Here is a 26,601-nt window from a genome sequence, read left to right as displayed (position 1 = left end):
TCAGATATTTCCTTGGCTGATCTTCATCAAAACTTTGGAAGGATGAAGTTGGGAGGCCTCAATCTCTTTAAATGCAGGCAAGCTATCTCCCAGGAGAGACAGTGTTGGCGAGGGCTGCCGCTGTGAAGTGCAAGAGAACCACAGCCTGGTATCATGCACCCTGGCTGGTGCAGCTGATAGAAGGTTTCAGGAGCTGCAGAGATGGAGGTTAGTGCTTGGAGGATCCCCTTGCTTCTACTGCTTGCCCTGGTCATGGAGACTAACCTAGCTAGCTTTCAAGGCTGGTCGGGCTTTCAGGAGAAGCCCATGAGCACGAAAAACATGAACACGACACTCGATTTCTTCATTCAATCCTACAACAACGCCAGCAACGACACCTACTTATTTCAAGTCCAGGAGCTAATTGGAAGTCAGGTGCAGGTTTGTGTCTTGGTTTCTCTAGACATTAGTAGGGACCTCCTTTTTACCCTTTTAGACACAGGGGGATTTCGGTAGGGCCGCTGGAAGGACCACGAGATGGTGACTCTCTGTGAGGAATAACTTCAAATAGAGTGGACCCATTTTAGGGTTGCTCAGGTCCCACAGTCACCTTAGCCTTGCTTCTCATAGGTTAGTCTAAGGACCTGTGTGAGCCTAGATCCTTTACTTTTGGTCAAAAGTGAAAGACTTGTCCACTGAGGTTCTCTACTCTTTTTTTTCCCTTTGGAAAGAACAACCTTTCATTTTGACCTACCAGAGTGACAGCAAGCAAGGATGATTTTGCTTTCTTTAAAGGTCTTCTTTGGCAAAATGCAAACATCCTTTGCAGATACTTCCTGCCCTGCAATATTTTTTCAATGTCCAGAGTAGTGAAATCTGACTGGATTTTCTGTGTTCTAAACACTTGGAATAACAGAAAGTCTGTTGGGAAGGAAGAATCGTGGCAGGGGAGTGAGGGCTAGCTTCAACCAGGTCACTCCCTCTTTTCTTCTACATATAATGTTCTTATGACATATAGCAATTGGGGGACAATGGAGGAAAGAAAAGCTGTTTGAAAACCATTTTTATTGGTCCAATGTTCTGTCAAGTTCAGATAGTAAATTATTTAAGTTAGGACAGAGACAATACTATATCTTCACTAGGTTTGGGAAAAAATAATTGACTCAGGGAAAATGTCTCTAGCCAGAGAGAAGGGGAGGCAGTTGAAGCAAGATAAAACAGGAAGAGGGGAGGGCATGTGAGTGGGGTAGGCAGTATTAGTATGACACAGAGGCATCTCCTCATAGTCTAGACTTTCTTGGGTCTCTGTGTCAATTATGCACTGTTACCAGTAGATGGCAATCTTCTCATTTGACTTTTTCTCTTGAATCTGCTTTCTGAGGACAACGACGAAATGCTAAGACCAGTCTTGTGGAATAAATTCGTTATCATTAACAGTTAACTGTTAAAGAATAGTTTATGAGCAAACTTTTGATGCCATTCAAGATGGTAAGGGGATAGGATGGGTTTGCTTTTTGGGTGTGCCCCAGCTAGGAGATCTTGGACACAGGTCTCTGGGCATCCCAATACCACACAGAGGGGTATAGCTGGCTGGTATGGTTGGACACCTGGGTCTGGGCTCCAGGTCTTCCTTCTAGATTTATGTTTTTCCAAGTTATGGGATCTCTGTTAAGTGTTATCCAGACACTGCAAGCCTCAGTTCCCCATCTACACAATGGGTCAGGATAAGAACTTAGTACAGTGCTTTCATGTAGGGGCACTTCTAAAAATGTTTGCTGTTATTATGACCATTCCTATTCTTATTTAATAATCAAGGCTAGCTGGGTGCTGGTGGCTCATGCCTGTAATCCTAGCTACTTAGGAGGCAGAGATTAGGAGGATCACAGTTTGAAGCCAGCTGGGGCAAATAGTTCATGAGACCCTATCTGGAGAAACCCTTCACAAAAATAGGGCTGGTGGAGTGGCTCAAGGTGAAGGACCTGAGTTAAAGCCCCAGTACCACAAAAAAAAAAAAAACAAGGCTACAGTAAATAAGAAAATACTTTGCACAATAGAATGTTAGCTAAAATGTGTGGCCAGTCCAGTGGTTTGGTTTTTTTTCTATGTCCATTGTGCTAGTGGTCAGTTAGTGTGACAGTGCCTGGTGCATCTCTGTAAGATGCCAATATTGGATGTGGGGAGGCCAGGGGTGGGGAAAATGGTGTGATGACCAGCAGAGGAGCACCTGCATCCTGAGGGTATTGGGTTCCCAGTGCAGTTTTAGGCTGATTCTCTTGGGGTTTTCCAGGGGAGTCTTTCTCCCATGAGCAGGGCATTCTGTCCCTCCCCTTCAATACCCAGGACCATGCCATCTCATTAGGTTTATCCACTGAGTTATGCAAAGAAGCAGGGGGCTTCCCAGAGATTCTCCCCTCCCCAGTGCAGAGCTCTCTCTCTAATCCACACATTCACCTGGGAAGCCAGCTCAGTTCCAGACCTTGGACAGTAATCAGCAAACTCTCTGCTAGAGTTTTACTTCTGCGTGTGGGGCTTCCCTGTCCACAAGGGCCTTTTCCATCCTTCCTTCTTTTGGGTCTTCATGGCCTTAGGCTTGATCATGGGTAAAAGAAGACAAAGTGTACCCTTGGGAAATGCCCTCACTGGAGTTCTCCATGGCTTATGTATTTACCACATCCTCTTCCATCCTTCTCATACAACCCAGAAGGAAACAGGGAGGGCTCCAAGGGGATAAAACCAGATCTCCAGCACAATCTTGTCTTCGTCTGTGGCTCTTGTAACTCCAAAGCTGTTCCAGACTAATGTTCCAGATGCTTTGTTAAAACATTTAATACTTGGTAATTTAAAAAATCTACAAAACGTATCTTATGCATTAAGTGAGACGATGCTTTTCTTTAGTCCAGACAATAATTCCACTAACAAGCATAAGGATTATTTGGACTTTGTGGATTATGAAGAAACTGAGGCTACTAAGTAATTTGCTCAAGGCCACAGAGCCAGTAACTTTGGAGCACATGCCCCAAATCAATTATCAAACCCATTTTTAGGTGTGTTGCTAAACTTCCCTCCTTCTAGTTGGCCAGGCAGGAGAGGAGGGAGACAGAAAATGGTTGCAAGGACTATGAGGACATGGCAAGATGTTACCTTTATGCATTACGAAGACCACATGTGACCACCTGGGAGTGGTCTGTGGTTGCTAGGCAACTGAGCTTGTTGTCTCCTCCTTTGTCCAGAGGATAGATGGGAAACAGGTGAAAAGTGACCTGTGGCTGCCAGTCCAGGACACGGGAATGGGGCTGGTCAGGGACCTTGATTGCCAATGAGACTTGTCCAATTGGGAGGGGAAAAAAAGAACTGTGTTTTTGGTGGTCATGGCTCAGGGGGTTTGATCTCAACCTTAGTTCCGAGGGTAAGCTGTTGGATGTACAGAGTGGAAACTAACAGTACAATTGCTTCCCAACAGCTGACAACAGGAGTGGAGTATTTGGTCACTGTGAAGATTGCCAGGACCAAATGCAAGAGGGATGAAGTGAAAAATGTTTCCTGTTCCCTGCAGAACAATAAGCTGAAAAGGGTAGGGGTACGAGTCCTCTGAGAAGGCCTCAAGACCAAAAAGTGGGGAGTGAACTTTTTTTGTGTGTGTGGGACTAGATTTTGAACTCAAGACTTTGAGCTTGCAAAGCAGGTGAAGAATTTCCCCGGGCTGGCCTCGAACCTTGATCATCCCAATCTCAGCCTCCCAAGTAGCTAGGATTACAGTCGTGAGTTACCCACACCAGGCCAGGAATGAACATTCTGGGACTCATTGAATGTTGCAGCTTTTCCAGCTGTGAGGTCCAGGCCAGCAAGGCCCAGCCCCAGGGTTGTCTGACACCTCCTAAAGCAGCAGGGGAGTGAGGCAGGATCTTGGATTGAGCAGTCTGGACATCTGAGCCAACCCAGCCCTGAACCCAGGTCTCAGGTCTCCTGATCTCCATTCCCTGAACCCTTCTCCTTAGGGCCCTTGTTCTGATCTTGGCTCTCACCCTCCAGGTTCAGGTTTGTTCAGTCTCCTCCTTGTCTTCTCAGTTCTGCCTGTCCCTTTCTGTTTTTCCTGGTCTCTTAGTGGTGCCACTGGCCAGTTTGCAAATGTGAAGAGCTCTCCTTGTGCCTGGGTGTAGGTGCAAGGGTAGAAGGAGGGAGACACTGTCATTATGCCCCTCAATGTCACCCCAAACCTGCCTTGGTGCACCTGCCATGGGTCCCAAGTGGCTGGGCAGCTGGCCGTCTGATTCCTACTATGTGACTGTGGGCAGATCCTCTCTGGGTTTATCAGGGCCTGAGGGACAGGAGACTTTTGTTCACTTTTGAAAAATTTCTCCCCCAAAGCTGATTGTCTGTTTCCTTTCTTCCTCTACAGACTTTGGTTTGCACGTCTTTGGTATACACGGTGCCCTGGATGGACTATTATCAGCTCTGGGACAATTCCTGTAAAGATGTCTGAGCACAAAGACCTTGAATGAGACTTCAGATGGCTGCACTGTGCACTGGCTGTTATAAAACTCTAACCAACCTTGTGTCCCTCATTAGGGTCCCAGTATACACACACACATTCTTTTTTCCCTTACAATGCACTCAACAATACTCAACAACACTATCAACACCCTCACACACCCACTGTACCTACTCACATACACGTAGATACACTGTACACACTCTCACTCTCACTCTTACTGTCACATACTTACATGAACTCGAACTCATCACTCACATGCACACTTCTACACACACATTCAGAGGTACTTAGGGACTGGCGAAATTTGAGCAGAATGCTGACACCCCTTTAGGGAATGTTACCATTCTACCTCAGCCCCACTCTTCAGGATTTCCAGCTTTTCTGGATTTAGATACACCCCTGACCTGTGGCCTGAGCATAGGGGAGCCCCATATCTGGCTCCCATGTCACAGTGAGTGTGTCTGGTATCCCCAAGACCAAACCCAGATTAAGTGACTTGCAGAGGGTCTCATAGGACTCAGCACATAGTCCTAATCAGGGCTGTGACTTATCACAGCAAAAGGACAGAGCAAAATCCGCAAAAGGAAAAGTGTGTGGGTGCAGTGCAGGGGAAGACATGCAGAAATGTCCAGCATCCTCTCCTAGGGCAGCCACCTGGGATGCGCTTAATCCTCAGCAGCAACCTGTAGGGCACCTGTGAAATACAGAGCCCTGGGAATGCATTAGAGACTCAGTACCAGGGCTTTTGTTGGGCTGGTCACAGAGGCACCTCTGCCTGGCATGTGCCACATTCCAGATCTGGAAGGAGAAAGGTGTTCAGCTAAACCTCATTGTTGGATCCACTGAGGCCCTCTTCTTAGGTGGAAGTTTCTATCAGCTTGGAGACGGTTTACCTTCCAGGTCCCCAGAATGCCGCTGCAGTGTAGTGAGCCACCAAGCTGCCCACATGGCCATTGCCCTCCATGGTCCTGCTGTGACTCATAGTCACAGGAGGAGGTGCACCCAGGCCACATGTGGGGTGTGGCTGGGGAACTGGAGGGTACCGAGCATGCCACTTGACTGCTGGTCTCCTCCCCAGGCCCCAGCACCACCAGCTCAGGGCAACTTGAGAGACTATAAGAGCCTCAGATTTGCTAAGAGATCTGGAGGGGGAGGGAGCATACAGGAAAAGAGTGAAAGATGGTGAAATCCCCATGCAAAGCCTGCTGTTCTCTCCTGTCTCATCCCATCATCACAATGTCCTACGAGACGGGCAACTTTACCTGCACAATCCAAACAAGGAGCCTCCAAAGGCAACCTCTATCCAGATGCTAATACCTGTGCTTAGCCTAGGCTATTGAAGTTTTAGAAATGGAATCCTAGAGTATATATTCTCTTGTTCCTTGCTTCTTTTATTCAATATATCTATGCTGTTGTTTATACTTGTAGTTCCATTTTTATTACAGGATAATAAATTCACTTTTATTCTATTGCATAAATATATTGCTATCTATTCTCTGATAATGGACTTTTGAGTAGCTTTCAGCTTCTTTTATCTTCTACCTACCTACCTACCTACTATCTACCTATCTATCTATCTATCTGTCATCTATCTATCAATCACTCATCTATTTATTTTTGAGATATGTAGCCCAGGCTGATCTTAAGCTTATGATCTTTCTGCTTCTGCTTCCTGAGTGCTGGAATTACAGCACCATTACAACCACCATTGTTGGCTAGTTTTCAGCATCTAAGAATATCTACTTTTAGCAATAAGCATGTGTGTGCATGTCTAACGGTGGACATAGACATGTTTCTGTTGGAAATACACCTAAGTGGATTAGTTGAGAATAGGATATGCATGTGTTCTGCCTTTAGCTATTTTTGTCCAAGACTTTTTCATGTTTTTAACTTTTTCCTGCAGTTGCCTTTCTAATTTATTGATTTAAGCCTTGTTCATCCTCTAAGTGCTTATTTTGTATCTTTCATTTATTACATGGCCAGACTAATTGTTCTGTTTTTATTTTTACTTTTATAGTTTCATACTGATACTATGTTCTTTTTGTAATGTTTTATTAAACTTTTTGATTTTTTTTGTGGTGCTGGTTACGGAGTCCTGAGTCTCTGTAAGCCAGGCAAGTGCTCTACCACTGAGTTATATCCCCAGTCCTGCTTTGGAGTTTTAAAAGTGAACTTTCCCTGTCCCACCCACCCACCTTGCTTGTCTAATCAGCAAATAGGAAGGATTGGCATTAGCAGGCAGAATATGCAGGGCAGGGCACACATGGCCCAGATGAGACTCAAGACACAGACAGTGTGGCTCCCTGGGTTACAGCGGTTCTGCATATTTTGACTGTGGTGGTGATACATGAAGCTATGCATGTGACAAAATGACATCCATTGTACCAATGTCCACTTCCTGGTTGCTGCATTTTCCTATAAGATAAAACCATCAGGAGAAACCAGATAAAGGGTATAAACAAGTTCTCTGTGAAAACAGAAATTATTTCAAAATGAAGTTTGTTTTTTTTTGAATCCAAGCATTGACTGGAAAATCTAAGAGATTAATGGGCACAAATGTACCAGCTTCCTTTTTTTCTCTCACAGGATAATAATCTCTGATTTGGGGACAAAATATCCCAAATTCAGGAAGAGTGTTGATGGCTGGTTAATACTAAATCACTACCATGGCTTCTGTCAGTGTTCCTACTGCTAGTGCACACTCATTTGTATACCTGCCTTGAGTTAGGCACAGTGGTGATGAGCAAGTTATAAACATTATCACCTTTAACTTTGTAACTAATCCAAGAAGTAGGTACTATTTTTCTTAAAGACAAGGAAGCTATAGGTTAGCATGATCTCAGTTGCCAGAAGAGAAACCCACCTGGGCCCCCTCTGAAATAGACCTGAACATTTCACAATTGTGGTAGGGAGAAGGAAAGTTGACCTAAAACAGACTTTAGTCTGTTATCTGGAAGCTCCCAGCTCTTCCCAACTGGTGGATAGTATGCATTTCTGTTCATAGCTCATACATATGAGGAGGATCCTTTGTTACTCTGCCTCTGTCCTCTCATCCTTGCCCTCCCTGTGCATCTAGCTTGATTCCCAGGCTCTAGCATAACTTGTTTCCTTTACTCTCTGTGGATTGCTCTGCTGTGCAGCCACTGTAGGCCAGAGAAGCTAGGGAATTAATGTTTTCTGAGAGCCACCCTTAGCAAATACTGCAAATAGACTAGAGCTATTGGATAAATACACAACTCCATATGCCCCCAGACAAATGAATGGAGTGTGTGAGTGTGTGTGTGTGTGTGTGTATGGGATACAGTGGCCAAAGAGTTTGCAAATGGTATTAAACATCATGGTTTTTGCTGAAGTCTTGGCATGAGATCTTCCTCTTTGTACTGGATGTTGATGAGAACAGACATGACCCAGTGAGTTGCAGGCAGCAATCTCAAGGCCACATCAAGGACGTGCAGTGAAATGAGTCTGGTGACTTTGTTTGAAGTCTGTAATTAAGCTGTTGAGTGGGAGGACACATGCCCATTGCTGATCTCCATCATGGAAAGTTCTATGGTTAAATCTGGCTTGTTCCCCACCCCCCAAAAAAACCACTTATGCTGAAATTTACTCTCCACTATGAGATATTAAGAGGTGTGACCAGATGAGACTTTAAGAGGTGATTAGTGTTCTGCCCTCATAAGTGGATCAGGTAATTAATAGGTTAATGAGTTAGTGATTTAGTGGGTAGTCTTGAGAGTGTGTCTGCTATAAAAGCCAGTTGGGCTAGGTCTCTGCTGGCCTCCTTGTCTCTCACCATGCAATGTTCTGTGCTGCTTTGGACTTTACTAGCAGGAAGGCCATTACTAGATGATACTCTAACCTTGGATGGAAATCATGATCCAAAATAGACACTTCTTTTCTTTATAACTTATCCAAGCTGTGGTATTGTGTTAATAGCAACAGAAAATGGATACAACATAAAGTATGCCCCCTTTGATACAGCATTCCTAGCTTGTCTCTGGCCACAGTCCTTCCTCTTTTGGAATTAATCTGACTGACCTATCTGGGAAGAATACACTGGACACTGTAACCTGTGTCCTCCTCCTCCTCTCAGGGAGCAGATATTTTCCTTTGCTTCTCAAGGAGAGGGAATCCTTCAGAATTCATGGTGATCCAGGGATGCTGGTACAGGGGGCAGAATTCCAGCTCTGGAATTTGGTGTTAAAAAAGCACACTTGTCTAAAAACTAAGGCACATCTCTCGATCTAGTTCTGATGAATAGCCAAGGGCCTTAACTTTCTTAGTTCTTTGTGCTTTTCTCCTTGTTTCACACCTCGAGTGAGGAAAGGTCTGATCTTCACTGGGCTCAGAGATTCCATCATAGAACACACTTGCAAATATCTCTTGACAGTTCAGTTGAGTTACTTGGAGCATCTTCCCTCCTCCTTAATCTTCTCATATTTTCCATTTTATCTTAAAATCTAAATTCTCCTACTTGATATGAGGATAAACACTAAGCTCTGCTATCATACAGGTGTTGGTGATAAGGCCAGAAATAATTCATATCATCTCACTTAGATTCTCAAACTACCCTGCCCCAGCAGACCTCCTCATTATCTCATGAGCTGAAGAATTTAGGCGGGGAAAGGAGGGAAACCGCAGCATGGAGATCAATAAAATAAAAGACTGATGAATATTTATTTCTGCATCAAGGATTACCATCGGTTGCAGCATAGTCTCAAACACAGTGACCACAGGTGTGGGCTCCACAACACTCAGCCATCGCTGCAGTTCTTTTTCAGAACTTTGTACTTTTCAAACCAGGGTATAGCAAATACTGAGAAGTAGCACTGGATTTGCTAAAATAAAACAACAAAACACCCAAAGCTAATATTTAAGAAGGCTAAAATGCAACATGAAATTTACATGTAAGGGAGAAGAAAGAGGACATAAAATATGAGGATGGGGTAAATGACAACACCTTGTCAGCCCTCTATCCAGAGCTAGTTTGTTATTTGGCTCCAGTCACTTGACAGTAATATTGCTGGGATCATTCCACAGTAATATTGCTGGGATCATTCCAAAAAATGTCCTTCTGTTTTCAGATTTGGAGAGTAGAAATAGAGTGCCCAGTCCATATTCATGATGGGAACTACTAACTCTGTTTTCCCCTTTTCATTTTTTACTCATCAGTTTTAAAAATTTCATTTCTTCCTTTACTTGGCCCTATGATGAGTTGAATTATTTCCAATGTTGTATTCTCATCTCTTGCTAAAATAATTGACTGCTTCCCTCCCTGCTGCAGCTCAGTCACTCCACTCCTCCCTCTGAACCCCTTAGTCCTCCTCATAATCCTTCCAGCAACCAAAGAGAATGACTGAGCCCTTCCTACCTGCACCTTTTCTCTCTGAAAGAGGAGTCCTTGTCCATGCATTCTTTTCAATCAAGCTTGAATAAATCCCAAATAATTCTGCTCCACTTCATCCTAAAAGCATAGAAAAACCCACTAAAAATGAGTTTTCTCCACGTGAATGTACCTTGCGGAGCTCGCCTTTCTGAATTGCACAGTTGCTGCTCTCTGACTTCAGGCAGATGGTCCTCTGCATCTCCACGGTGATGTGGTACTCCATGTGATCAGTCACCTGTGAATGGTAAGAGGCAAAGAGATGTAGAGTGACATCTTCCCTCTTCACTGTAGCTTCTACATTTGAAAAGTCCCTCACACTGTGCCTCATTGTGTCATTCTCAGAGAATTCACCAAAATAACCAGAAATGCCATTTTTGGCCATGGGCCAAGCTACACCTTGACTCACCCAAAAAAGGCTAAGGGTTCCAGGGAGAGGTTTGTAAGCTTTTCCTGCACAGGGCTAGAGAGTAAACATCTTAGGTTCTGTGAGCCACACAGTCTGTGCTGCAAAATCTCAACTTGGCAGCACAGATGCAGTCTCTGGGCCCCAAAGCATTGCTTATAAAACTAGGCAGCAGGTGGTCTTGGCCTTTGACATGTAATTTGCCACTCCAGATCTTGGGATCATGTAAGGACAACTTCATTCAATCTAGTGAAATGTGTATTTCTTCTAAAATTCCTGCTCTGCGGGAAGTTAGCTTTCAGTGGAGTGGGACTTTCTCTGGAGCACCAGTGGTCTCTGGATGCAGAGGTGTGGTGAGGAGAGAGGAGAGAAGCCACCCACTGACCTGCTTCTCAATTTTCAGGATGCGTAGAATCCGGAAGTTGTACTTGTCATCGCTGTCCTTATTGTACATGTTGGTGGCATACTGCAAGGTGTCCTTCACTTGGGTTTCTACTGCATTTTCCTCTTGGACTCTTATAAAGGTTTTCCTCCTTGCTTGGTAGGTGAAAGACACCAAAGCCACCAGAATGGCCAACAGGAGATGTGGGGCCTGCCAATGTCTGCCCATTGTTCCTCAGTTGGAAAAGAACAGGAAGCATGTGCTCCTTGCCCTCTCAGTAGGATCACAATGACCCCGGGCAGATTTAAGAGCAGACTGTGTGACACCCACTGCTCTCTTCCTCCTCCTCCTTCCTGCTGTGGGGACACTGCAATGATCAGCGACCTCACTCCCACCTTCTTCCATTCTTTTTGCATAACACACACACTTCTCTGTTGTGGCTTCTCCTTCAGGACATATACCCTCTGTGGCCCCAGCAACACTGTCTTGGTGAAAGCCTGGCCACTGAGCTCACTTGAGCAGGGGCCATAGGAGGTCTGGGGGATAGGAAGTGATGGAGATGTAGGGACATTGGATCCCAGAAAGCAGAGCATGGCCAGGTGGGTCATGGGAAGTAGGAAGTTCCATGAAGAAGAGAAGGCTTCCTGGGAAGCCCTCTCCCTGGCCTGGATCCTGGACACTTATTCCAGACAATATGATAAAGGAACAGGGGGACCAGGTAGAAAAATGCAAAGCCAGAGAGCCTCACTTTGGAAGCTGGTGACACCAGAGTGTCACCAAATCCATGTTTTGGAGGGCAGAGGAGGAAAGACGTGAGGTTTCCTGAGGCAGCACATGCAGACCTTTCTGTCTGAAGACTCAGTCTCAGCAAGATCAGATCCCATGGGAATCCAAGCTCCATGCCCAAGGATAGGAGGAAGAGCCATGAGTGAAGCTGGCACAGCTGTGTTGGTGCCTGCTCTATGGGCTGTTAGGATAATGACTAGAAGGCCTTTTGGTGTGTTTTTCTGAAGCATGCCATGAAGAGACATGTAGTGAAGGCTCCCAGGGAACCCAAAGGAGAGTAGAGGTGAGCACAGTGAGCAGAACCCTGTGAGGGATGGGTCAAGAGTTTCCCTAAATGATCAATTGAATTTGGAGTGGCCCCATGGGAGACCAGTAACATGGAGGCAGGGGCTCATCTGACACTCCCACCCAGTTTTCTTTACAGCTGCCTGTACCCAGCCACATTTCCACACTGTCACCAGAACACAGAAACACACCTACTCATAAGCATGTCCCCCACACATACATGCACCTATGCCCCAGTCCAATGTGCACACCCAAGCCCATACTGAAACAGAGACACCTACCCACAGGACATGTACCTGCACAGTGCTCATCCTTACACACATACCTACACACATGTCTACACACGAAGACACATATCTGTGTCGCTGCCCAGGGTGCACACCCATGCTCATACTGACACAGAACAGGTACACATGTACAAATTTACATCTATACCCCTGCCCCAAGTACACACCCATGCTCCTACTGACCCAGACCTACACATACATGCCCACACAGGTACACAAATTACATGATACACAGGGAAACTGTGCTATCCCATACCCACTGTCACAGGGGACAAAGGAGAAGGGCTGGTGGAGCCTAGCAAGCCTAACAAGTGTGAGTCCCTGAGTCCAAATCCCAGTGCTGCCAAAAAAAAATGTAATTTGGGGCTGGCTGAGTGGCTCAAGTGGTAAGAATGCCCACTTAGCAAGTGTGAAGTCCTGAGTTCAAACCCCAGTGATGCCAAAACAAAGAACAAAAACCAAAGAAAAGCCCATCTTGATGGCTCACATATATAATTCCAGCCACGTGGGAGGCAGAGATGAAGAGGATTGAGGTTCAAGGCCAGCGTGGGCAAAAAGTTATTGAGATCCCCATCCCAACCAAGAAGCCAAGCATGGTGGTACATGCCTGTGGTCCTAGCTGTGGGAGGCACAGGTAGGAAGATTGTGGTCTAGGCTAGCCTGAACAAAAACTCAAGACCTTATCAGAAAATTGACTAAAAAAAAGGCTGGGAATGTGGCTCAAGTGGTAGAGTGTTTGCCTACCGAGTGTGAGTCCTAAGTCAAATCCTAGTACTGCCAAAAAGAAAAACAGAACAAATGAGAGCAGAGTTATCATCAAAAGTTGTCTCCTCCCATGGTGGGCGCCTGCCTGGTGGAAGGGATGTGACATTTGTACCCAACTTACCCCACATCTCCTTGAAATCACTTTAGGAGTGATCTGTTCACATTTCTTCCCAAGGAAGAGCCATCACAAAGCAGTCTCACAACCGCGTGAGTTTGTCCTATGAATATAACTGGGGGTGAATGAAGATGCAGAAAGGACAAAAGAAGATGACAAACATGCAAAAAGCTGGGGTCAGGTGGGCTGGGCACTTGGATGGAGACACACAACAGCTCCCTGCAGCTCCAGCAAGTTTATCACATACAGTGGCACACAAGGAGGTGGACCAACAGTTCTGGGGGTGGGTGTGACACTGTAATCCTTGGGAAAAGGAGGAACCTGTGATCACCACTCTCTGAACAGAAACATCTTAGGAAAAACAGCTGTGTTGCATTTTGCCCTCACCCTCTTCTGTGGCTGGAGCTGTGCCAATTCAGCCTCCAGATTATTGTGCTTGCTCTCTTTTATGGCTGGGGCTGTGCCAACTCAGCCTGCAGATCACTGGGCATAGCTGTGCTTATGTCAAGTTCTCATAGGCTTCTCACACTCTGCTCTCTACATCTCCCTCTTTTTTATTTCTTAAATGCTCCTGATGAGGCCTGTCCCCCAATCCAAGGAGTTGTCTTTGCACCATGTGGCATCTGACTGAAAGAACAATAAAACAGATAAACAATAACACACCTGTTCTTGCCAAATACTAGAAGGAGTGATTTAGCAAGTTAAATGGACTGAAACCCTTGAATTAAGCCAGTATAGTTTTTGCAATATTAGCTGGAGAAACAACATTATCATAAGCCTTTTGTATGGCCAATATTTGTTGCATTAATTGCCACAAGTCTACAATATCATTTGCTTCATTCCCATGTGCCCATAAGATGACCTTTACCTGTAAAGTTATTGTCACTGTATTGAGGCACCAAATGTCCTGAGGAATGACCTCCCACGTGCTCTGTATCATCAGTAAAGATAGACACAAGGTGGCTCTACCAAGTGATAGGATGCACCATTGGTGGGTTAGGCATGAAAGTCCAGTGTGCATCACCCTGGACAACACCCACCTGTATCATAATTTTGACCAATGCTGCCAGCAATGTGGCTGCTAGATTCCCAACCATTCCCAGATTACTGGTTACCATCATTGTCATGTCCAATGTCCATTAGCTTCTTCATTTGACCCCAGGTGGGTGGTTCACTGTTCCTCATCTATCTCGCTAGCGGCCATTTTCTTGGCCACCCTCTGGTTGGCAGAGGAGTCAGTGTCAGTGGTTCCATGTTCCAGGTCAAGTTTTCCAGTCTCAGCCTCCTCGTCTTTGGGACAGGGTGGGGGGGGAGGGGTCCATCCATGAGACTTGACAAATCACAATGGTACCCACACTAGGTGTTCTGAATCTTCAGGAAAAACACAAGCATGCTCTCGACCCCACATCAGGACAGGACTAGGACTGTGCCATTTGCCAGTCAACACATTTTTCCAAAGAAACTGAGGCCTGACAGTCAGCTCCTGTGGTTGCCAATGCCTTTCAGCGGGTGTTAAACCCTGTCTGGGCAGTTCAAAAAATAAGGGTATATAAAGCTTTATGCAATTGGTTAGCTGAGGGAAGTACCTCATCGCCCCCTTTTAATTTTTTAAGTTGCATTTTGAGAGTGGCATGTGCGTGTTCCACTATGGCCTGCCCTTGATGATAATAAGGAATACCAGTGTTGTGATGTATCTGATAGGCCTCATAGAACTGCTGAAAAGCAGTTGAAATATATGCAGGGTCATTGTAGGTCTTGAGCTGTGGGGGTTTACCCATGGTGGTAAAGGCAATCAAATAATGAGTGATGACATGCTTAGTGGCCTCATCAGCATGTGCACAGGCATAGCTATAACCTGAATAAGTGTCCTCTGACACATGAGCATAACACTGCCAGCCAAAGGAGGGAACACAAGTGACATCCATCTGCCACAAGATTCCAGGCTGAAGGCCCCAGGGGTTAACTCCCTTAGGCACTTGTGACAAACATGTGACACACTGCTGACATGATTTAATGATTTGTTGAGCCTGCTCCCTGGTAAAGTGAAATTGCCTACAGAAGGCTGAAGCATTTTGATGGTACAAAGCATGACAGTTGGGCAGCTTCTACAGGTGCAGCAGTTTGCATGGGCAAGTCCAAGGTGAGCCCAGAGACTAGGTTATTTGCCCAGGCATTACTGTCAGTGAGTGGGCCAGGGAGATTAGAATGTGAGCTCAAGTGGCTGACAAAACAAGGATAAAGGTGGGTTCACACCAAGATTAGTAGAAATATAGACTCACTGGGATGACTTATCAGAATAGCATTCATATAAGGAAGGACATAAGCTTTTGGATACTTATGGTGTGTAGGTTCCATTGCTGCAGCAACAAATTCCTGACACATAGTGGGACTGTTAGCCATGCCTTGGGGCAGCACAAACAATGAAATCCGTGCCCAGGGCCCTGATGATTTGGTGATGATAAAGTGAAAGCAAATTTTTCTCTGTCTTTTGAATGGAGAGGAATGGTAAAAAAACAAAACAAAACAAAACTTTATGATCAAGAATGCAGAGACAATAGTCTAATGGAATAGCTGTGGGTGAGGGGAGGCCAGGTTGGAGTACTCCCATTGGCTGCATTACTCTGTTGACCACTCTTAAATCCTGTAAGAGCCTCATCTTCCTGACTTTTTTCGAATCAGAAAAATTGGAGTATTCCAAAGGCTATGGGTAGGCACAATATGCCCTGCCTTTAATTGTTCCTCCACCAGAGCTGTGGCTCCAGCCAATTTCTCTCCTGTCAAAGGCCACTGGTCCACCCAGACTGGATCTGTTGAGAGTGATCTGGCTGCATGTTTGAAAGGTGAGTGTTTAATTTGTTGGACCAGAGCCCCTACTGAAAATGTTGTGCAGCCTGATATCCTAGCTCTGTCCTTTCTAGATTCTCTAAAGGCTGTACAGGATGTAACCTACCTTGTTGATATTTTCCCAATCCCCTAAGGGGATTATACCCTTGTTGAAACATTTGGTGAGAGACCATGCTATTAGGACTGTAGAGTATAGCTCCCATACAATCTAATACAGCTCTTCTCCACAGATTGACAGGAAGATTGTCTAAGACATAAGGAGCAAAAAGCTCTGAGTGTGGGGAGCAGATCATGAGAAGCCTATGAGAACTTGACATAAGCACAGTTGTGCTCAATGATGTACAGGCTGAGTTTGGCACGGCCCCAGCTGCAGGAGAGATCAGGAGGCAAAATGCAGCATAGCTGTTTTTCCTAAGTTGTTTACATTCAGAGAAGTAGAGAGCAGGTTTCTCTTGTTACAATGTCACGCCTCACCCCAAGAACTGTTGCTCCAACTCCTTGTTTACAACTGGATATAAAAGACTCACTGAAGGAGGACTGGATTGAAGGATTGATGGGATTGGATTGGAGGATGTTTGGATTGGTGGGCTCCTCGTGATGCTGCTGCTGCTGAGTTATGCTAGAGATTAGAGGAAACATAGGACAGGGCAAGTCTGAGCACTGAGATTTTAAGAAAGCTAAAGAGAGAACAAGGGACAGTGCAAGTCTGAGGACTGAGACTTTAAAAGGGAACATGGGACAGTGCAAGTCTGAGGGCCAAGACTTTAAGAGAGATTAAAGAAAACATGGAACAGAGCAAGTCAAAGGAAAGAGACTTTAAAAAATAGAAAAGAAGAAAAGACTTTAGAAGCAAGTTATTAAAGAATAAGAGAAAAGAACCAATGAGGCTGTTGTGAGTCTCCATCTGACCACCCAGCACACCTGGCCCCAACTTTATGCATGTCTGTCTTCTATTGTTTGTCCTTTCTGCATCTCCAGTTACCCCCAGTTAGGTTCAGTAGGAACAGACTTTGAGAAAACTCGCTGCACCTGAGTGTTCCTCTTCATCCCTCCAATGAATCTGCTGAGCACTCTGGAGGGGGTCATAAGCGGCCTCTACCCCTGCAGATTGGCAGCAGAGGGTTGGCAAGGCCAACTTTTTGGCCAGTGTCTAACAGCAATTACAGAGACATCAGCACCAGATCCAAAAGTCTCCAAAACCATTTTTCATTTAAGAACAAAGTCATTTCCAGCCTATCTTTTGTTACTTGTTGTACCTAGTAGGCATGATCAGAGGAACCAAATCCTCCATCTCTCCACAGAGTGTGAGTTCACACCTTGCCTTTCTTCACATTTGGGAAAATAACCAGTTGAGCTATTTTTAACTCCAGGGATACTGGTACAAAGGTACCTGCTGCCTGGGCCATTATCCTTGTCTTAATTTCCTCAGTATAATCTTAATCAATCACACCTGGATAAACCTGTAATCCCCTTAGGGTTGTGCTATGTTTTCCTAATATTAAACCCACTGTGCCCTGGGGCAGAGGGTCATAAACCCATGTAGGGATAACTTTCACTCCCAAATCAGGAGGTAGGACTGAGGTCCAATCCTGTGATTCCTGGGGTGTTGTGAAAAAGGTTTTCAGTAGTGGGTATTGGTGAGGACCCTGCATAGTAATTGCCCCCACTGTTTGACAGGGCCAGGGCTGGCCCTGTTGGAAGTTTCCCTGTCCTACAAGAGGCTGCCCATCTTTATCTGTTTTGGAGTGATATTCATTTGCCCAATGTTTTCCCCTCTAACACCAGGGACATATCCCAGGGGGTCGAGCCCTGGGCCCATCGGCACCAGGCGGTGTTCCGGTGACAGGCCCCGAGATACCTACCTGTAGTCAGGACTTATTCCAACACTCCCTAGCAAATGTTCCTCTTTTCCACAGGAAAAACATGTTCCTTTTTTCATCCCCCAGGGCAGAACACTTCTTTAAGGCAGCAGCTAAAGCTGTACCCAGGATGTGACCTGGCCTGATAACTGCACAAATTCTAATCATTTCCTAAAGAGTAGCCCTTTTTCTATATGGCTGAAGGGCTGTCTTACAAGCCTTGTTAGCATTCTCAAAAGCCAGCTGTTTTACCAGTATGTTTCCAGCTTCGGCATCTGCCACTGTCCTGCCTACATTTTGCAGCAGGCATGCCACAAACTCTTGATATGGCTCATTGGGACTTTGGAGAATGGTAGTTAATTCCAAAGTATTTTCTCCTTTCATGGTTAGTTCTCACCATGCCCTGTTCCTGCAATAGCAATCTGCTCATAAGCTTGAGGGGGATACTGTAATTGATTATCTATGCCTTCAAAAGATCCTCTTCCCATGAACATATATGCAGTGATATGCACTCCATGGGTCAAATTACAGTTTGCCTGCTTCTAACATAACTCTATAAAACCTGTTTTCCACAGCAAGTAATCAGCTGGAGAGAGGCAGGCTTTATCCAGCCTTGTCTAGTTGTCTGGAGGCATAGCAATATCTCCTACCACACTTTGTAATAGCCCCAGTGTAAATGGTGCTGTACAGCCATACATTGTACAGGCTTGTTTTACCTTCTTTAGAGTTTTAAATGGGATCTTTTCATAAAATCTGCATGCCAGTGTTGTTAGGGTCTGGTCTCTCAAGCACAGGGTAAAACCTAAAACCAGCTGTACCTTCTCCTTGACTATGAGCTGCCTGCAAAGCAGCCTGTAGGGGATTCTTAGCAAGAGCAGGAAGTCTCTGGTTCCCAGTACTTGATGGGCCAGAGCATCCTCCTGACCCCCCTCATCTGACACTGAATCAGAATCAGAATCATCTTTGGACCGAATTTTAATTTTATGTGAAAATTTGTCCTCATAAGGTGGGGCTGACATTCAGTGGCTCAGCCACCTGCAGCATTTTGTTTCTTTAAGGGATACTGCCTCTTACAGTCCTGGATTACTGGTTTTAAGGGGTGAGCCCCACATCCTAGTTTGAATACTGAGGAGGAAAATCTTTGTTTACATGAGGGAGTAGGCTCCAAACAATCTCTAATCTTAGACCACGACCAAAAGTAAAAATGGGCATGGATTCTGGCCCCTCAGCTGTATATTGTGCTCTCAGCCCTTCTCCTACCTTGTTCCGTGTTTCTAAATATACAGTGCCCTCCTCAGGGAACCATGGGCAAGTATCTTGCACAAAATCTAAAAACTACATAAGCCAAAGTGACCTGACTCTGCTTCCTTTAATCTTTAGCATAGCTTTTAAAGCCTGTATATGGAGCTCTCAGTCCTTAGACTCATACTGACCCAATGTTTTCATGACTGACTATATTCAATTCACTCTCCCTCTCACCTTACTTCTTTTGTTTTTTTTTCTATTGTTTTATTATTCATATGTGCATACAACGCTTGGGTCATTTCTCCCCCCTGCCCCCACCCCCTCCGTTACCACCCACTCCGCCCCCTCCCTCTCCCCCACCCCCTCGCTACCCAGCAGAAACTATTTTGCCCTTATCTCTAATTTTGTTGAAGAGAGAGTATAAGCAATAATAGGAAGGAACAAGGGTTTTTGCTAGTTGAGATAAGGATAGCTATACAGGGAGTTGACTCACATTAATTTCCTGTGCATTTGTGTTACCTTCTAGGTTAATTCTTTTTGATCTCACCTTTTCTCTAGTTCCTGGTCCCCTTTTCCTATTGGCCTCAGTTGCTTTTAAGATATCTGCTTTAGTTTCTCTGCGTTAAGGGCAACAAATGCTAGCTAATTTTTTAGGTGTCTTACCTATCCTCACCCCTCCCTTGTGTGCTCCTGTTTTTATCATGTGCTCAAAGTCCAATCCCCTTGCTGTGTTTGCCCTTCATCTAATGTCCGCATATGAGGGAGAACATATAATTTTTGGTCTTTTGGGCCAGGCTAACCTCACTCAGAATGATGTTCTCCAATTCCATCCATTTACCAGCGAATGATAACATTTTGTTCTTCTTCATGGCTTCATAAAATTCCATTGTGTATAGATACCACATTTTCTTAATCCATTCATCAGTGGTGGGGCCATAACTTGGCTATTGTGAATAGTGCCACAATAAACATGGATGTGCAGGTGCCTCTGGAGTAACCTGTGTCACAGTCTTTTGGGTATATCCTCAAGAGTGGTATTGCTGGATCAAATGGTAGATCAATGTTTAGCTTTTTAAGTAGCCTCCAAGTTATTTTCCAGAGTGGTTGTACTAGTTTACATTCCCATCAACAGTGTAAGAGGGTTCTTTTTTCCCCGTATCCTCGCCAACACCTGTTGTTAGTGGTGTTGCTAATGATGGCTATTCTAACAGGGGTGAGGTGGAATCTTAGTGTGGTTTTAATTTGCATTTCCTTTATTGCTAGAGATGGTGAGCATTTTTTCATGTGTTTTCTGGCCATTTGAATTTCTTCTTTTGAGAAAGTTCTGTTTAGTTCATTTGTCCATTTCTTTATTGGTTCATTAGTTTTGGAAGAATTTAGTTTTTTAAGTTCCCTATGTATTCTGGTTATCAGTCCTTTGTCTGATGTGTAGCTGGCAAATATTTTCTCCCACTCTGTGGGTGTTCTCTTCAGTTTAGAGACCATTTTTTTTGCTGAACAGAAGCTTTTTAGTTTTATGAGGTCCCATTTATCTATGCTATCTCTTAGTTGCTGTGCTGCTGGGGTTCCATTGAGAAAGTTCTTACCTATACCTACTAACTCCAGTGTATTTTCTGCTCTTTCCTGTATCAACTTTAGAGTTTGTGGTCTGATATTAAGATCCTTGATCCATTTTGAGTTAATCTTGGTATAGGGTGATATACATGGATCTAGTTTCAGTTTTTTGCAGACTGCTAACCAGTTTTCCCAGCAGTTTTTGTTGCAGAGGCTGCCATTTCTCCATCATATATTTTTAGCTCCTTTGTCAAAGACAAGTTGGTTATAGTTGTGTGGCTTCATATCTGGGTCCTCTATTCTGTTCCACTGGTTTTCATGTCTGCTTTTGTGCCAATACCATGCTGTTTTTATCGTTATTGCTTTGTAATATAGTTTGAAGTCAGGTATCGTGATACCTCCAGCATTGTTCTTTTGACTGAGTATTGCCTTGGCTATTTGTGGCCTCTTGTGTTTCCATATACATTTCACAGTAGATTTTTCAATCTCTTTAATGAATGTCATTGGAATTTTGATGGGACTTGCATTAAACATGTAGATTACTTTTGGGAGTATGGACATTTTTACTATGTTGATTCTACCAATCCATGAGCATGGGAGATCTCTCCACTTTCTATAGTCTTCCTCAATCTCTTTCTTCAGAAGTGTATAGTTTTCCTTGTAGAGATCATTCACATCTTTTGTTAGGTTTACACGTAGGTATTTGATTTTTTTTGAGGCTATTGTAAATGGAATTGTTTTCATACATTCTTTTTCAGTTTGCTCATTATTAGTGTATAGAAATGCTAATGATTTTTCTATGTTGATTTTATATCCTGCTACCTTGCTATAGCAACTGATGATGTCTAGAAGCTTCTGAGTAGAGTTTTTTGGGTCTTTAAGGTATAGGATCATGTTGTCTGCAAATAGGGATATTTTGACAGTTTCTTTACCTATTTGTATTCCTTTTATTCCTTCTTCTTGCCTAATTGCTCTGGCTAGGAATTCCAGTACTATGTTGAATAGGAGTGGAGATAGTGGGCATCCTTGCCTGGTTCCTGATTTTAGAGGGAATGGTTTCAGTTTTTGTCCATTAAGTATAATGTTGGCTGTAGGTTTGTCATATATAGCTTTTATAATGTTGAGGTACTTTCCTTCTATTCCTAGTTTTCTTAGAGCTTTTATCATGAAATGGTGTTGGATCTTATCACTGCCTTTTTCTGTATCTATTGAGATGATCAAGTGGATTTGTCTTTGCTTCTGTTAATGTGGTTTATTATGTTTATTGATTTTCATATGTTGAACCACCCCTGCATTCCTGGGATGAAGCCTACTTGGTCGTGGTGAATGATCTTTTTGATGTGTTGTTGAATTCAGTTTGCCATTATTTTGTTGAGGATTTTTGCATCAATGTTCATTAAGGAGATTGGCCTATAGTTCTCCTTTTTGGAGGTGTCTTTGCCTGGTTTTGGGATAAGAGTAATACTGGCTTCGTAAAAGGTGTTTGCCAGTTTTCCTTCCCTTTCTATTTCATGGAACAGTTTAAGGAGGGTTGGTATCAGTTCTTCTTTAAAGGTCTGATAGAATTCAGCAGAGAATCCATCAGGTCCTGGACTTTTCTTTTTCGGGAGAGTCTTGATTGCTGCTTCAATTTCATTTTGTGTTATAGATCTATTCAGGTGATTAAACTCCTCTTGGTTCAGTTTTGGATGATCATATGTATCTAGAAATCTGTCCATTTCTTTAAGATTTTAGAATTTATTTGAATACAGGTTCTCAAAGTAGTCTCTGATGATTTCCTGGACTTCCATGGTGTTTGTTGTTATCTCCCCTTTCGCATTCCTGATTCTACCAATTTGGGTCTTTTCTTTCCTCATTTTAGTCAGGTTTGCCAGGGGTCTATCGACCTTGTTCATTTTTTCAAAGAACCAACTTTTTGTTTCATTAATTCTTTCTATGGTTTTTTTGGTTTCATTGATTTCAGCTCTTATTTTTATTATTTCTCTCCTCTATTTGTTTTGGGATTTGCTTGTTCCTGTTTTTCTAGGAGTTTGAGATGTATCATTAGGTCATTGATTTGGGATCTTTCAGTCTTTTTAATATATGCACTCATGGCTATAAACTTTCCTCTCAGGACTGCCTTTGCTCTGTCCCATAGGTTCCGGTAGGTTGTGGTTTTCATTTTCATTGACTTTCAGGAACTTTTTAATTTCCTCTTTTATTTCATCAATGATCCTTTGTTCATTAAGTAATGAGTTATTTAGTTTCCACCTGTTTGCTTGTTTTTTGTCTTTACTTATGTTATTGAGTTCTACTTTTACTGCATTGTGATCAGATTGTATGCATGGTATAATTTCTATTTCTCATATTTGCTGAGACTTGCTTTGTGCCCTAGGATATGATCTATTTTGAAGAAGGTTCCATGGGCTGCTGAGAAGAATGTATATTGTGTAGAAGTTGGATGAAATGTTCTGTAGACAACAACTAGGTCCATTTGATCTATTGTATATTTTAGATCTTGGATTTCTTTATTGATTTTTTTGTTTGGATGACCTATTGATGATAATGGGGTGTTAAAGTCTCCCACAACCACTGTGTTGGAGTTAATATATGCTTTTAGGTCTTTCAGGGTATGTTTGATGAAACTGGGTGCATACAGGTTGATGATTATTATTTCCTTTTGGTCTATTTCCCCTTTTATTAGTATGGAATGTCCTTCTTTATCTCCTTTGATCAATGTAGGTTTAAAGTCTACCTTGTCAGAGATAAGTATTGCTACTCCTGCCTGTTTTCAGGGGCCATTGGCTTGGTAAATCTTCTTCCAGCCTTTCATCCTAAGCCTATGCTTATTTCTGTCCGTGAGCTGGGTCTCCTGTAAGCAACAAATTTTTGGATCTTCCTTTTTAATCCATTTCGTCAAGCAGTGCCTTTTGATGGGTGAATTAAGTCCATTAACATTAAGTGTTAGTACTGATAGGTATGTCATTTAGTTGTCTTAGTTGTTTGAAGGTTTGATTGTGTGTACCTGCTACAAGCTTTCCCCTTTTCAAGCACACTGGGGGAGGTGACACTTCATCCGCTTTCTCTGGCCTGCATGTTTGTTTACAGTTCACGTGGGAAGTGGGTCTTCCCCCCCTTTCCTGTGGAGTTTTTCTCCCACCACTGCTTTTACAAGCTTTCCCACTCCTGATTGCTGGGTGTGTGCTGCTGCTCCTGCCAGCTGCCATGTTTGTTTACAGCTCACGTGGGAAGTGGGTCTACCCTGCTCTCCTGTGGAGTTTTCCTCCCTCCGCCACTCTCAGAAGCTTTCCTGCTCCTGGTTGCTGGGCACGCCCCCCCCCTCCCCCCACCCCCACCCCCGCTCCCACTGGAGCCTCTCTGGCTAGGCCCAACTTGTTTATTTACAGTTCCGGGAAGGATTCCCCTCTCCCACTCTTCGGCACTCAGGGTGCCCCACCCTCTTTGCAATGTGTCTTTATTGTTCTTATTGCTTATTACTCAATTTCTCTTTTTTCTCCAGGTGGAGGTCAGTCTGTCCAGGGGGCTATGCTGCTCTGGCCCAGGGTTGTCTGTGGGAGTACCGCATACCGCTAAGCTCACCTTGTCTGCATCTTCCCAAGCCGTCTGGGCACAGGCGACTGGTGGCCCGGGGGCCCTCCTGGTCTCTCTGTTTAACGTGAAGTGGAGATTCTTTGTGCTGGCTGGAGGTGTGGAGGGGCAAAATTTTGCCTCTTCTTGGTGGCCTTGCTTACAAGGTGTGTCTCCAGCATCACTCCAAGATTTCACTATAGGAGGCACGCTTTCTGCTTCCTCCCTCTAGCCACCATCTTGGAATTCTGCCACCTTACTTCTTTTCTATTACATCTTACTTGTTTCTTATTATTCTCATGGTTCTCAGAGAGTGCCTCTTCATCTTAGGCTTCAAGTTCCCCCATAGTTAGGTCCCTGTTCAGGCACCACCTCTCACGATCCATGCAAGCTTGTCCTATGAGCCTAACTGGGGGTGAATGGAGATGCAGAAAGGACAAAAGACAAAAGACAAACATGCAAAAAGCTGGGGTTAGGGGGGCTTGGCACTTGGATGGAGACACACAACAGCCCTGTCCCCCTCGAGTGCATTTATTATGTACAGTGGCAAACAAGGTGGAGCAACAGTTCTTGGGACAGGGTATTCTTGGGAATAGGAGGAATCTGTGATTGCTAATCTCTGAATCTAAACATCTTAGGAAAAACAGCTGTGCTGCATTTTGTCTTTGCACTCTTCTGTGGCTGAGGCCATGTGAACTCAGCTTACAGATTATTGGGCATAGCTGTGCTTGCTCCCTTCTGTGGCTGGGGCTGTGCCAACTCAGCCTGCAGATCACTGGGCACAGCTATGCTTATGTCAAATTCTCATAGGCTTCTCATACTGTGCTCTCCACAAAGCAGGGAAAGACCAAGAAAGGGAGTCAGGGCCCATCATCCTACTGTTTAACTTCAAGGATTGTTCTTTAGAGCCCAGGGGAAGTTGGTGAGGGGCATGGGGTCATTGTAGCTGGTAAGAGTGTGGAAGGGCTGTGTTTGGGCCTCCTATCTGCTTCAGGCTCTCCTTAATTTGCCTGGGCACATTGGCAAAGTGGACAAAGGTGAGAAGTGGCTGTCAGTTGGACCTGGTATAGCTGGCTTGGTGCTGCCTAGCTGCTCCATGTGGCACACACTCAGGCACTATAAGCTCTTTTTGGTGGGGTGCTCTGGCAAATAAATAAGGATCAATAGCAGAGACTGCTTATTCTCTTCTTCAGCAACAGAACTGTATCAAATACAGTAAAGACTCCATTTCCCAGCCTTCCCTTGCAGCTGCATGTGGGCATATGACCAAGAAATAAACAAACTGATTGTTTGAGAATTAAAATGTATTTACCCTGTAAAGAGCTGATTCAGCTGGAGTCAGTTTTGCCTTAACTGTTACAGAGAATCAGCACATGATGCCTGGAGCTACAGCAACTGTTTTGTGATATTAAATAACCTGAGAATAGAAGCTAGCTCCTAGTATGGGACAGAAGAAAGACAGAAGCCTGGTACCTTATGCTATTACTATTCCAGTCCTGTATTGCTACCCTAACTTTTTTAATAGACCAAAATAAGCTCTTGTATGTATTTGTCACTTAATTTTTTCACATACTTCCATTAACTGAAGCAGAATCAGAGACATAGTAATGATTATGATATAGGAAATGGTTGGAACAAGATTCATGAAATTTTGCTTTCTGTTGTTTGGTTTAGGGCATTCATGATGTAGACATATTTATCACACTCTCTTGCCTCTTTTCAGGGCTTGCCTGAGGATTAATCATAATGGCCTGCTAGATGTGCACATTTCTGGGCAGCTCCGGCACTTTTATTTCTGACCTCAGAAGACACCATGGTCAACTCAAACATGTCTCAGCTCCCCATTCCCAGGACACATGGTATGTGAGTCAGCTTTTTGTTTCTGTGACAAAATGCTCAAGAAAATAACTGAAGAGGAGGAAAAGTTTGTTTTGGTTCAGGGTTTCAGAGGTTTCAGTCCATGGTCACTTGGCCCCATTGTTTTGGGCCTAAGATGAGGCTGAATATCATGGTGGAGAGCTGTGGTATAGCAAAGCTGCTCACTCCATGGCCTAGGAAGCAGAGAGGGACAGGGATCAGGGCAAGGTATATCCCTAGAGGCCTTCTTCCTCCAACCAGGCCCAACTCCCAGTTCCTACCATCTCCCAAGAGTGCCATCAAATTATGAATCCATCAATGAATTAACCCATTGATTAGGTCAGAGTGAGTCCTCATGATCCAGTCACTTACCCAACCCCAGCTCTGAACATTGTCTTGGAGATCAAGCCTTTGACACATGAGTTTTGGGGGACGTTTCATATCTAAGCCATAATGTAAAGCAAGAGGGCAAAACTGCCCTGTTCTGTACTCCAAGTCCTGACCATTTTAGTTCCTTAGCATTGGTGAAAATTTAGGTATCTTCTCCACCTCTCTTAAAAACATTGCATTCTTCTTGGGCAGCTCACCTTGAAACCTATCTAGATCAATATTCTGTCTTAACATTCAGTAAGATTTGCAGGAGATTTTGCCTGTAACTTTAGAAACTGTTTTCTACACATTCAGTTACTCTTAATTTGTCTATGTTCAATGTTTCTACAGAGGTGACCCCCATATATTTACCTTCTTTCCAGGTCCTTATTTTGAGATCTGATCTTGTATGTATAATTGGTTTCT

At 44.1% G+C, this 26,601-nt stretch overlaps 2 protein-coding genes across 2 annotated transcripts; one reads left to right on the top strand and one right to left on the bottom strand.

Annotated features, from left to right (window-relative positions):
* The first annotated feature begins 201 nt into the window (after positions 1–201).
* Cstl1 (cystatin like 1) lies at positions 202–4,459 on the top strand. Its single transcript, XM_020181889.2, has 3 exons — positions 202–420; positions 3,440–3,550; positions 4,376–4,459. The coding sequence occupies exons 1-3, from the start codon at positions 202–204 to the stop codon at positions 4,457–4,459; spliced, it is 414 nt and encodes a 137-aa protein (XP_020037478.1).
* A 4,766-nt stretch (positions 4,460–9,225) lies between these two features.
* Positions 9,226–10,870, bottom strand: Cst11 (cystatin 11). The gene is made up of 3 exons (XM_020181888.2): positions 10,646–10,870; positions 9,988–10,092; positions 9,226–9,309 (listed from the first exon to the last, which is right to left on the bottom strand). The coding sequence occupies exons 1-3, from the start codon at positions 10,868–10,870 to the stop codon at positions 9,226–9,228; spliced, it is 414 nt and encodes a 137-aa protein (XP_020037477.2).
* Between the last annotated feature and the right edge of the window lie 15,731 nt (positions 10,871–26,601).

Source organism: Castor canadensis, chromosome 5 (genome assembly GCF_047511655.1).
Source record: "Castor canadensis chromosome 5, mCasCan1.hap1v2, whole genome shotgun sequence".
Lineage (NCBI taxonomy): Eukaryota > Metazoa > Chordata > Mammalia > Rodentia > Castoridae > Castor > Castor canadensis.
Note: the sequence above shows the minus strand (reverse complement) of the source record. Positions and strands in the feature narration are given on the sequence as shown.

Coding starts and splice junctions, on each gene's coding strand:
- Cstl1 (XM_020181889.2), top strand. CDS start 202: ATGGAGGTTAGTGCTTGGAGGATCCCCTTGCTTCTACTGCTTGCCCTG. Junction 421..3,439: donor TAATTGGAAGTCAGGTGCAG/GTTTGTGTCTTG, acceptor GCTTCCCAACAG/CTGACAACAGGAGTGGAGTA. Junction 3,551..4,375: donor AGAACAATAAGCTGAAAAGG/GTAGGGGTACGA, acceptor CTTCCTCTACAG/ACTTTGGTTTGCACGTCTTT.
- Cst11 (XM_020181888.2), bottom strand. CDS start 10,870: ATGGGCAGACATTGGCAGGCCCCACATCTCCTGTTGGCCATTCTGGTG. Junction 10,093..10,645: donor TCCTGAAAATTGAGAAGCAG/GTCAGTGGGTGG, acceptor TACCATTCACAG/GTGACTGATCACATGGAGTA. Junction 9,310..9,987: donor AGAAAGGCGAGCTCCGCAAG/GTACATTCACGT, acceptor GTTTTATTTTAG/CAAATCCAGTGCTACTTCTC.